This window comes from Coloeus monedula (assembly GCF_965178545.1).
Source record: "Coloeus monedula genome assembly, chromosome: 1".
Taxonomy (NCBI): Eukaryota; Metazoa; Chordata; class Aves; order Passeriformes; family Corvidae; genus Coloeus; species Coloeus monedula.
Window position 1 is genome coordinate 36,063,130 of NC_138781.1, and position 13,093 is coordinate 36,076,222.

The 13,093-nt window shown below is 39.5% G+C and overlaps 1 protein-coding gene across 1 annotated transcript in view; it reads right to left on the reverse strand.

Moving 5' to 3' along the window:
• RFTN1 (raftlin, lipid raft linker 1) overlaps positions 1-13,093 on the reverse strand; it is a gene marked incomplete at both ends in the record, with an annotated part of 84,665 nt that overhangs the window by 49,825 nt on the left and 21,747 nt on the right. The window contains one exon of the mRNA XM_082290560.1: positions 4,428-4,614. Within this exon, the coding sequence (XP_082146686.1) occupies positions 4,428-4,614 (187 nt within the window). The remainder of the gene's footprint in view (positions 1-4,427; positions 4,615-13,093) is intronic.

Below are 13,093 nucleotides of genomic sequence, written 5' to 3' on the forward strand. Positions count from 1 at the left end.
ACTGCAAGCAAAACCTGTAGCTGGTATGTCCTAAGACATAGATGGCACAACGGAGAGAAATTCTTTGGAATACCATTTAAATACCCTGCGTCTCTATCATGGTGAAATGAAGCATCTCCAAACATGTCAAAACTATTATAAGCAGACAGTTTATGAGCCCAGGCCCTGAATCTTTCCCGGTGAGAGAGAATGGAGGTTCCTTTCCAGTGCTGAGTATTTAGAAAGGGACACCAAAGCATTTTAACCAACAGTGAATTTTGGAACTGTAAGGTACCAGAGAGGGGTATCACACTACAGATTGCTGGGAACAAGTTAAAGTAGCTTTGTGCTATGGTTTTGTTACAATTTTGTTCAGGGGCTGACTTTGTAATTTCTCTGCAGGATAACCTGCAACAGCCACAAGCTATACAAAATAATAATGCACCCAAGACACCTACACAGAGAAGTTTAAAGCAAAAAACCAGTGAGTGTGGAAATACAAGGCCAAGGAGAAAAAGGTTATTGCACACACAAAGAACTACAGATTTCTGTTCCTCTGGGGAATGTAAGCAACATACGTGTTACTCTCCTCACCTCGGTTAGCCAGAACCTCCCAAATACATGGACCTTCCCCCGTCCCTTCCATCAGCAGAGACCCACTGTCACACATTCATGCTTTTCAGGCACCAGCTTATATTCCCTTTCCTGAGATTCTAAGTGTAAATCAGTGTGAATCTACTCTTCTCAAGCGTGAACGTGAACCAGCAAGGCACACCTATACTTCACACTCAGAGCCTTCCCCAAATTCAGAAAAAAAACCCTCTAAAAACCTGGGCTCAAAGAGTTTTCTTCACATAATTGATACAAGATTCTTCAAGATTTCTTCTCCAAGAAATCCACATATCTCAGAACTCAGCACAGACAACAGAACAGACAACTGCTTTTTAGTTAAGTCCACTGAAGTTTAGAGGGGGAAACAAAGTATTCACAAGAACTGAAATTATTATTCTTTTATCCAACTCTATTCTACGTGACTTCCAAACCACTTTCCAATCAGCTGGTTAGTGTACACCATTCCATTAGATGTTATAGAAATATTTAAATTTATTATATTAAATTTAATGAGGGCAATGGCAGAGCTGTTTAGCAACTTTGCAGACTACCTTCATGCCCAGTGACTCTAAAGAATTAAACTTTACTTTTCATTTACTTTAATTGAACATAATGCCTTCTGCACTGCAAACAATTAATTGTTGATTTTTTAAAAAATCTGTCCCTTAATTTCTTATTTTCCCTAACAATTCCAGTGGATAATTCTTGATTTTCAACATATACAGCTCCCATATATGTTAGGAATGTGTTTCCTCAAACGTCCTACAGCAGGAATGACTCCTATTTCCATATTTACCACAAATGATTACATAGCCAAGATAACAAAGCCAGAGATACCAGCACAGATTAAACAGAAAGCTATCAAAGTGACTTTCAAAGTCACCTTAATGTACAATGCCACTGCAAACTAACACAGAGTATTTTGAAACTACAGTACAATGGCAATATAGGCTAAAAATAACACTAACAGGTACTGTTTTCCCAAGTTCTAATATACAACATTCCTCAGCACTCCCTTTTCCATTTTACTGTTGAAAAAATTCAGGCACTGCAAATCCCATTGACAGCAGCAACATGGTGTTCCATGATACCCATCATCTGCTGCAGCTGGCATACCCTTTTCCCGCTTTTGGAGAGGCAGAGCTATGAAACTAAGTCCTCAAAGCACAAGTCAACAGTATTAATTTTAACACATAAAACTGACATAGAAAAGTGCAACACTGACTAAAGATTAATTCAAGCGTTCAGTTCTGTCTCTGTATACATGGAATTGGCATTACTGTAGGCACTAACACAACAATTTCATTTCTGTTCCATTCAGGAAACAAAAAAAATGGAAGGTGCCAGACAACAGACAGATGAAGTGCAGAGTGTTGGAGCCATCTGTGGTGAAACACCTGCAGTGAGAAAGGAGCTCCTGCCTCAGGTGTTTTGCAGCCAAGTGCCCAGGAAGCCCAAGGGTGGGTCCCAAAACAAGGTACAGTTTTTTATGGCTCCCTGGCTCCCCATGAACACCATACCATCAAAGGGACTGATTTGTACCCCACAGCATAAATGACATTACTAGTGATCCTACAACTGTGGCTGGACTACTTTTACTCCTAAAATCTTATGACAGAAATAAACACCTACCTGATCAACAATTAGCCTAAGCAGACCTGACTTCTACCCACAATTTAACTGTTATATACAGAGACTGCCTTGACATGACAAGACACCTGACAGTCCTCAGGGGAAAAAAATATAATTTAATCATTATCAGCAGTGTAATGAGAAAAGTTAATTAAAAAAAATTAACAGTACATCTTTTTTTCCATACTGTTACATATTTTTAATCCCCAGCAGTTTGTGGAATGACATAAACTTGCAGTTCAGATACAGGTGGCCTCTGTGCAGGCCATAGTCACCTGAAATCTGTGCAACACCCATCTCTCTTCATAGCACTTGGTAACACAAATTATTTGCTGCATCCACACACTATGGGAGAAGCTGCTCCCAAACTCTCAGCCAAACTCAGGAACATTTAAGCTACATGAAACATCAAACTGATGTAATTTCCCTTTCTGGTACTTGTTTTTTTCCTGCTTCACCACGTCTCTTCCGCTTCCCTAGGCAGTCAGAAACAACAGATAAGAGAATGCAGAGAAATGGACTGTGAATGTAAAAAGAAATTTAATTGGTTCAAGACTCTCTACTGTCTTCAATTTTGTACAGTCATTTACAGCTGTCTAAAGTGTGTGAAACACTGGCACCCAAGTGAGTGAGCAGCCAATTAAGATTTTGTACTCTTCCACAGTCATTCTGCACAGATGTAAACTACTGGATATAGTACGAGTGCAGCGACACAGTGAGCACTCTGGCTTGAAGGCCACATCACTCCATTGAGAAGGAAGCTGCTCTTCCCTGACAGGTCTTCAGAGCTCAGACCTGGAAGATGTTGAACCTTCAGACCCCAATCCAACAGAAGTCCTTAAGGGCTTACTTAACATTACAACCTCATGCATGTAAATACTTTCATTGCTTGCAGCAAGGTATTGCGTAGGCAGGGAAGGCAAGGCCCCAAAACCAGGCAAGCTCAGCCCAACACCACTCAACAAGTCCACTGTTCAGCCAAATATTCTATGTTTTGACCATAAAACTGGAAGCCATTTAAACGATAATATCAGGCAAGCCAGCATGAAGTTCTGTACTAAAAAAACTAAAATCAAGTCAAGGTAAATTAAGAGTTATTTTAGAAGCTCAAATTGCCTGTGATGCCTAATGCCTACATGTATTTACTAACAAAATGCAGAACTTTTACCTTAGGTCAGAGGCTGAAGTTCAACCCTGTCCATAACCACTACCAACTGGATACCAGGCTGCAGCAAATTGAATGGTGAGTGGTTTACTTTTCAAACAGAGGTATAAAACAGCTACATCCTTTCCTTCACGCATCAGCACAAAGAGAGGAACCAGGATCAGCAGACAGATTTCATTATCTGCCAGCCTTCAGAATTGGTCACTGTAAGAAGGGCTGGACTGGGGAATGCAACTAATGCAGGAAACTGTAGAAAATGGCTGCAACAATAAAGGCAGCTGCAGAGTTGGGGGTGGTCAGATAATATTAAATTAGGTTTTAAATCATTAACCAAAAATCTTATCTTTACAAATATCCACATTTTCATTTTCTTCTGGGCCATTTAACAGCACAGCCTATCGATTTTTTTTAGAAATCACATTAAATCATAAAAGAACAGAATTCCTGTTTCTTTATTCATCTCCAGACTTTGATTATGTAAAATATTCTGAATACATTTTAAGAAAGGAACACAGCAGGAAAGCAATCTTTTTATTTATGGAGTTTGCACCAACTAAAAATTTGAAAGAACTTGTATTGTTTAGAGGAAAGAAGGGCCTAAAGTCTACACATAAATTTAAGAAGTACACATTAGTACTACAGTTCTCAAATTAATTGCATTAAGTGTAACTGTCTAAACACAAAATATGCCTTCGCTAAGCAAACAATTCTTCTGTCATAATTTAATCTAATAAATTCTTAAAGGGTACCAACAAGACCATCCTCACAAACTGTCAGGCATAGGGCTTGTTTGTTTGCCTCTCATGACAACACATCCCAAAATACAGAGCATATTTCAACTTGTTATTCTCCAAGTCGCCTGCCAAACTGCAGACAAATTGTAAACATGAAGAACATGTTAAGCCTATTCAAGCCCACCAACAAAAAAAAAAAATCAAGTCTTGCACAGTAAACTCTGCTATAATTTCCTGATGTAGGTCAAAATTCAGCAGGAAATCCCATTGTCTATTTTTATCCCAGTTCACTGGAAATACTTTACCTTTCTGTTTTCTTGATAAGCACAGCCCTGAAGATTTGTTCCTGGGGAGTTTTCTCTTTTTCATCAGTTGGTTGCACAAAAGGGTGGACAGCAGCCAAGACAAAGCCCTGCTGGTACAATTCTTGCAGCTGAGCTGGAAGATCACACAAGGAGGAGAGCTTGATTGCAGATGATCCTGGCAGCTCAGCTGGAAACAAAAAGAAATTGGTCAATAATCTGACACTGGACTATCATGTATTTTAAAATCCAGGCTCTTCAGAGTCAAGCAAGATTCACACTGATCTACAATATTAACACCACAATTGACCTTTCCTGAGACCCATTTTGTATTTCAGATTTCAAGCAGGCAGTCCTTCTTGGCGAAGGACCTGTATTACACAAGAGACTGGTGCAATTAAACAAGAAGTCAGATTCATTAAAATGCCAAATTCACTACACAGTCTGGCAGAGAGAAAGTGAAGAATTTAATAAAAACAAGGCAGTTGGTCAAAAGATATTCTAGGTTTTAGTAGTCGCCATAGTAATGCAAGTAGAGAAGAGCGAGCCATGAGTCAAAAACACAAAACAAGAGAAAAGAGACAGTCAATGAAGGCAGAACACGTTAAATTCAAAAGCTATAAAAAGAAGCATCCCTCTACATAAAATCAGACTAAAAGATCACTGATGCAAAATGCTGATGAGACCAAGTATCTGTCAATATGTCTGAAGAGAATTTTGGTAATAGGAATGCTGAGTGATGCATACCTATAGTGATGGGAAACCTTTTAGAATAAACACTAAATCTTACACCTCAGGGTTTAAGCAAACCTATACATATTAGAGATGAGGATGAAACATAGTATATGAAAATAATCCTTCCTCCATCTGCTTACTGTAGGGTTTTATGCCTTCCTGTCGAGTATTTGTTGCTGACTCCTGTCAAGACACTTGACATACACGTGGCTATTTCAGTCAGTACAGCAATTGCCCTTATTTCTTCAGAGTCTTGTGGGATTCAAAAGAAAATCCCATAAATCACCTAAAACAATCTTCTATTCTCTTTCTCTCTAAGTCAGTAATTCCTCATACACTTTTTATATTTTATGGGAAATGACAACTCTCTTTCCTGACCTTTGCCTCTTCATTTCCATCTCGCTTGGAGGATGTTTATTATTTTATCTAAACCACGCCAGGGCATATAGGGTGGTGAGGTGCTGGATGTTCTTCCCTCCCACTGAAACCAAGAGGGAGGGGATACCGCAAGAAACACAACAGAGGTTCCCAGTACCTTGCAAGCCTTTGTCAAAAAAAAAAAAGCACTGGAGAATAGTTTGTATGAAAGAAGCCAGCAATGCAAAATAAGGTTTCATTGTACTGCTTTTTTCATCAAACCGTATGGCTACCCTTTATGAATTATTTAAGAAGTTATCAAAAAACTAATAAATATTCAAACCAAATAATACAGAGGAATAATTTAAATAATAATAGGATAGATGTGCTTGGTATGTCTTTTTCTTCATATAAGACCATTTTCCAGAAGAGAATAATGGAACTTTTTGACCAGGATTTTAAGATGTAGAATTTTTTATTATTTTTACAAACAAAATGAGATCCAAGCAACATGCACATTGACAGACAATAGGGCTCTACCTTCTACAACAGCATACAAATCACTTCAGAGTCATAAAAAAAGATGGCACAATGAATAATGCATAATAAATAATAAACCCAACAGTTACTTACTGGAACCTACTGGGGATCAAAGTAGGGAAACCCTGATTTTACAACTCCATTTTTCCTCTTTTGGCTCAGAAACCCCAAATATTTTTTACTACACTGCAAATAATTAATTTCTAAATGAGGGGTTTACTTGGATACAATGGAATGTCTAAACACTACTCAATACTGTTAATTCTGGTCGTGGTGCTCCAATTTTTAACCATTTGAAAACTGATGCTCGCCTGGCGTATGTATGTAGTATCAGCATTCTTGAGTAAGATTAGTAAAAAGTCTAGTCATTAACATGGGAGACTGACTGCTTCCTCCTAAAAGTTAAACATGAGGAGAAAGTGTGAAAATGCATGTAATTGGAGCCTTGGGATGTAACTTGATTAGAAAAGAAACGTAATAGAAAATAGAGATGGGTGGGATCATCCAGCTAGTTCATCCTACTACCTAGAGGCAGGATCAGTTCTCGTTTAGTTATTTCTTGGTTTTTCTCATCTATTTTTAAAAACCTTTAGTAATGGAAATTCCACAAGCCCCCTAAGTCATTTTTCACCACTTCTCTATTCTTCCTATTCAAAACCCTTTCCTAGCACGTGGCCTAAATTTCCCTCTCTTAAACTCAAGATTGCTCCTTCCCCACTAGAGTACGTCTTTTTTGCAACAGCCTTTTATAATTCCTAATACCATTCATGCCTTAATCTTACTTTACACTGTATAAACTCAGTCCTTTCAATGTTCCTGCTCTCATGTCTTCTGTATTTCTAAGTAATTTTTGATGTTCTCTCCTGATTCTCTTCAACTGGTCCACATTTTTCAAGTATAGTACCTAAGTTTCACCACAGTGATCCAGCACAAGCCTCACCACTGCTTTGTAGAATGGAAAACTCTTTAACACTTACTACATCCTATGTCAGTTTACATCATCTGGGGGAAAAAACCCAAAGGAAATTCTTCTCCCCCCAACTAACAGTGGCAAATTTGCCTGTTCTTAGTGATTTTTAGGGCTTTTCCTGACAGTTTTCAAGGGCCATTCTGGATTCTGACTTTCACAGTATAAACATCACTTCTCAGATTGGCAAACTGTAATAAACATACTCAATTGCTGGAATAGTTAATGAAAATTATGAATTTTAACAGACTCTGAGCACAACAATTTTAAGCCTTACAGTTAATACATCTTTTTGGTTTGATGCTGAACTATTGCTAATTTCTCCTCAGACTAGAGATCCTTCACAGCAAAAAGACAGTTCCTGTTACATAACTGATGCCCACAAGGTCTCAACAGTTTTCTGGATCTACGAACTTATGCTGTGTGTTCTTGTTACTCTCCGAGTGGCTTGAGTTATGCAGATTCCTCCGCAGAAATCCCTGCTATACATCATCCTTTGGCTATTTTATAACTCTTTTTTTCCAGTATCTTTCTGGGCATTAAGCTGGGTTAACAATCTCACCATTCTCTTTAAATGTAGGTTAAAAAAGGACATACTTTGCTTTGTAGTCATTCTTAAACAGTCTTCAATCTTAAATGATAAGATTTCAGTTATTTCTTCAGCTAATTCCTCTACGATGCATATCTGTAAGTTTGACCTACTTGGAAACATTTATTAAATCAGTTGTCAGTCCAGACTTTCCTTACTTTACCTTAGAAAAGCATTAACATTTTCAGAAAACCTTAGCGAATTCTCAGTAAAATATATGAAAATGCTTGGTTTAGTTGTTAAAGAGAATTCTAACCAAGCCATTTTGGAAGCAAAAGGAAGATCAAACTTGTGTACAACAGGGACTTGTGTCAGGTAAAAGAGCAAATGAAAAACCAAATAAAAACTTGTGTAAGGCCAGTGCTTAAAGCCTTTATTTTGCCAAAAGATAATGCTGACTTCTTTTATCAGCCACCTTGTTGCTCTTGAACTGCAGCTGGCCTTAAGTTTTAGATTCTGGTCCATATTCTGCATTTATTGTTTCATTTCCCAATGTGACTTCAAAAGATTCCTTTGTTTATCATCTAGATGAGAGTATTAGAAACTTGTAAATGAAAGAAGCCACGTTTTTCAATTTGGTTAAGGTTGAAGGTGGAAACAGCAGTGCCTGCTGCTTTTGGAATGGATCAGACAAATTCGTTTGTTGCCTGATAATTGCAGCTGAAAACACTTCCAGCAGTTCTCAGATACATACAAAAATACAACTTAACAGACCCTTCAAAAGGAAAGAAAGTTTGTGTTATACAACTGGTATCTGTAAGGGGACTTTCCTGGGTCTAGGGACTTGCGGATTCTTTGCTGCTAATGGAAAAACCTGACCACATATTCACACTTATCCTCCTCTTACCACAGAGCAATCAATAAGAGGAGTAAATTTCCATAAAAATCTACAGGTTGTCATGTATACTTGAAAGTGGTCATTTCTGTATCTCCAAAAAGCAACTTACAGAAAAAAGAGGCACAGTCTACCACAGGGATCCTGAGGGACTGAGAGAAGGCTGAGAAACACAACTGAGGAGACAGATACTGAAAAGAACTTGCTCCTCCTGTGTTAAGGAGCTCCACTTTCCCTCCCAGTGGATCACCTGAACAAACAGCCACTGACTACCTTCAAACTGAAGCATCTCATGTGACCTCTGACAACTGTGCTATGGTCCATGCTAATAAGGCAGATATCTCCTGATCAAATATTAAGAGAGAAGACAGTTAACAGCAACTGTCTATAAAAAAACCTCTGATTTTTGTATATTAAAACAATAGATTTGGGTACCTTTATAAACCAACACTCTGAAGTAAGAAAGGTACACTATGCCTTATAAAATAATCCCTGGATTCACCTATTAGCCCGTGCTTAATGACACCCATCATCAAGTCCAGTATGTCTTTATATAATATATATACTCAACAGAATTAGATGATTTTAACTCTATTCTATTTGATAAACAGCAACTTCCTCTTCCTGACACATTTAAGACAAAGATAAAATGAACTTTATTATTTTTTAATTTCCTATTACGTAAATGATAGCTATGCCCCAGAAAAGCTAAAATGTTAAATGCCAAAATGGCATTTATTTAATTTCTCTTTATTGAAATGGTCAAATATGGGGTCAAATTTGGGTCATCTTAGTTTCTTGGCACCTATCCTTACTACTTTATTTAAAAGAGCAAGCATATAGTTCTACTTTAAATTTCTATTACCCTGTGTATCTACTACCCTGTAAGATTTGGTTACTTTGCTTACTTGAACAAAACAAATTAAGTGTTGGGATTTTTTGGTCTTCATTTTTCAACATGTTTTTCTGATTAAGCTTTTATGCTTATTCCAGTCACAGCTGTTAGAGGCGGATGGAGCCTTTAATGACAGTTCACATTACAGATGAAAATGTTCCACGAAAATAATGGGGACTCCTTTTAACTATTCCTTGTTCCCTTTTAAGGTTTTCATGTTCATCTGCATTTTAAATGTTCCTCAGTTTATTACGGAACATTAAATAAGCCTTTTTCATAGAATCACAGAATAGTTTGGGTTGGAAGGGACTTGAAAAATCATCTAGCTCCGGTCCCCCTGCCTTTGCATTAAAACAACGAAAGATCAGTATGGTGTGTATGTAGATTGTACACATTCTCTGTCCATACCAGGTACAGAAGAAAACACTTTGCCCACGGTGTGACACATCATGGGGTCTGAAACAAAGGCAGACTGGCAAACTCAACAGACCCACACTACTAAGTGATGTAGCAACTCAGTTACCTGGTAGCTGCATGCATATTACTCCTATTTCATAAAATCACAGAATGGTTTAGGTTCAAGGCTCTTTAAAGAGCACCTGGTCCAATTCCCACTGCAAGGCCCATGGACCTGTTCAACTAGATCAGGTTGCTCAGAGTCCCATCCAACCTGACCTTAAATGTTTCCAGGGATGGGGCATCTACCACCTCTCTGGGAAACCTGTTCCAGTGTTTCACCATCTTCACTGTAAAAAATTGTCTTCCTTATGTCCAATCTAAGTCTATCTTTTTAGCTTAAAACCATCAGTCCTTCTCCTACTGCAACACACTCTACTAAAATGTTTGTCTCCACCTTTCTTATAAGCCTCCTTTAAGTACTGGAACACTGCAATGAAGTCATTCTGGGGCCTTCTCTTCTCTGGGCTGAACAAGCCCAACTCTCTCAGTCTTTCCTCACAGGAGAGGTGCTCCAGCCCTGCGGTCAGCTTTGTGGACCTCATCTGGACCTGCTCCAACAGGTCCATGTCTTTCTTGTGCTGGGGCCCCTGAGCTGGATGCAGCACTGCAGCTGAGGTCTCACCAGAGTAGAGGGGCAGAATGCCCTCCCTTGACCTGCCAGCCACTCTGCTTTGGATGCTTTGAGAGCACACTGCGGGGTCATGTCCAGGTTTTCATCCACGAGCATCCCCAGGTCCTTCTCAGTGAGCTGCTCTTAATCCCTTCACCCTCAGCTTGTACTGATACTTGGGGTGGCACTGACCCAAGCATGGGACTTAGCACTTGGCCTCCTTAAACCTCATGACGTTCACATGGGCCAACTCCTTGAGCTTGTCCAGGGTCTCTCTGGATGGCATCCTGTCCCCCTCAGGTGTGTCAACTGCCCCACTCAGCCTGCTGCCATCTGCAAACTTGCACTCCATGTCATATGACCAGGCCTAACACATATTATCAGGCCCAGACCCTTCAAGAAATACAGGTCCAACTGTTTTCTTTTTCAGAGTGCAGGATGAGACTATTTCCCAGTCCACGGCCATTCCTGTTCGAGGAACCCAAAGCCAGTGAACTATGGACCCACTCATGCTTCTTCTTGTACCTCTTCTGTCCAGCATCACAAATCTCGCAGGCCCTTCTACAAAACTACAGATGCTTCAGGTAACTCACAGAAAGAACGATGCCCTCCCATCTCCTCAGGGGAGCACAGGACTCACAGAGCCCTCCTCTGAAGAGGGAGGTGACTGACAGAAGGACCACAGGGGCGACCACAGTGGCGACCAGAGGCAGCTCTCCCTTCCCCACTGAGGGTTCAAAGCCCTGAGAGCACGGCTGAGCCTGTGAGCTATAAAGAAGCAAGTGTTCAGGCACATTACACACTTAGTTACTCCTACTCACTACCTCCATGCACCTCCCTATTCAGCACAATTTTTTTGCTGCTGTCATTCCAAAGCACCCAAATCTCCCTCCTGCACTACACAGAGCACGTAGGAGGAAGCTGAATAGTGTCCAGGCGTTAGCATTTACAGTCCCTCGCAAATCTAGCGATGAGCATCTAAGATGGAAACAAGGTACAATCAAGATTATGGTCATATGGTACTACAGTCATTGCCCCAACACAATCCATTGATGTCCTGCAGGGCTTTATAACAGACCTAGCTATTTCCCTCCTGCCTCTAGTGACCACCTCATGGAAAATGGCATTAGCTCACTCTGTCGCACCTCAAGCATCCCACCAAGGTGGTCGCAGTCGCATGTCCACTGGCAGGAAACTAAACAGCAGCAACGAATGCAGACAAGAATGCGGGAAGATGGTGTATCACACAGCAGGGGTGGGGGTGGGCGTGTGTGTGCAGACACAAACCTGGCTCAAGCCCAGAAAATTTCCCATGTTTTCACACAGGGCTCTTCCCGAGCACGTTTATGACTGTTTATAACAGCCCTGATCATTTTGTAGAATTGCAAGGCAAGCACACTTCCTCTATTTAGTATGAGGATTGCTGTTTCTTAATTTAATATTAATTCTTTCCAACAATTTTAATCTAATTTAAAGAAATCAAATCTACAGCAGACTAACTTCCAGAAGAGCAAAACATTGTCTTTGTGTTAGGACCAGCCAAAGAAATTTAACTAAAAAGTTTACCATGAGAAGATGCAGTTTCACCTACATTAAAATATTTTGTAGGAACATGTCAACTGCAGCAAAGTTTTTAATTTGGATAATGTTCAGAAATAAAAGTAATGTATTCAAGTGGTTAAACAAGCACCTTTTTTTTCCCGTGTTTCTATGAATTTCCCCTCCACTTGAAATTCTGGAATTACCTATATTACTGGAATTGTGATTTCCTGTTGGAAGGCAGAACTGCAGTGACAGAAGGTGCACAGTCACAACAATTAGGATACACAAACAAACCAGTGCCATTAGGAGCATCTAGTTTGGGTAAGCTGAGCACTGACTCCTAAATGAAGGACCCTTGTCGGTTTGCCAAAATTCTTGGGTTTGTCTGTGTAGGCCCTGAGGGCTGAACGGTACCGCGGCCCCTCTCAGAGAGGTGGGGGAACATCAGAACTGAAGTGGAGGAAGGTGCAGGGCAACAACCCATTGTGAAGCATTGGCTTTTCTCTTATAATGCAGGACAGACTGGAAAAGATCCCCTCTCTGTACTACAAATAAGAAAGTTTTTAAGGCACTTTTCACTGACTTATTTAGCACGTAGTTTGGAACAGCTGAAGGAATCCAGATCATCATCCTTTCCAACTATTCAGTCTTGTTAAGGCCAATTTGTTACCCAGAGGAGAAGACAGCAAACTGTTACTTGAATATTCTCAAAACATTTATAGACTGATCCAGAGAGAAGGTTATTTCCATTCAGTGTCAATCTCATACAAAAAAAAAAATTAAGCCATCTATTGAAAATTTTTCATTCTGTGTTACAAACACTGAGATACTCTTTTTCATGCAGCACAAATTGTTTGTGGGTCAGAACAATGCAATCATGCTACTCTCACTTAATTATTCTTTCCTCATTCAACCACAAACAGTTTCTTGTCACCAATGACAACACAAAGCTATCAGAGAACCAGAGTACTTCTAATGCAAATAAAGGCAAACCTACTAATAACGTAACTTAAAAAACATAAAGCAGTAAATACATTTCTAGCAAGTTTTGTGATGAGTTTCAAATAATTGTTTCTGAACTAAAACCTACCAAACAAATTCTAAAGCAGTATAACTAACCTAGCAGAAAATACATGGTAC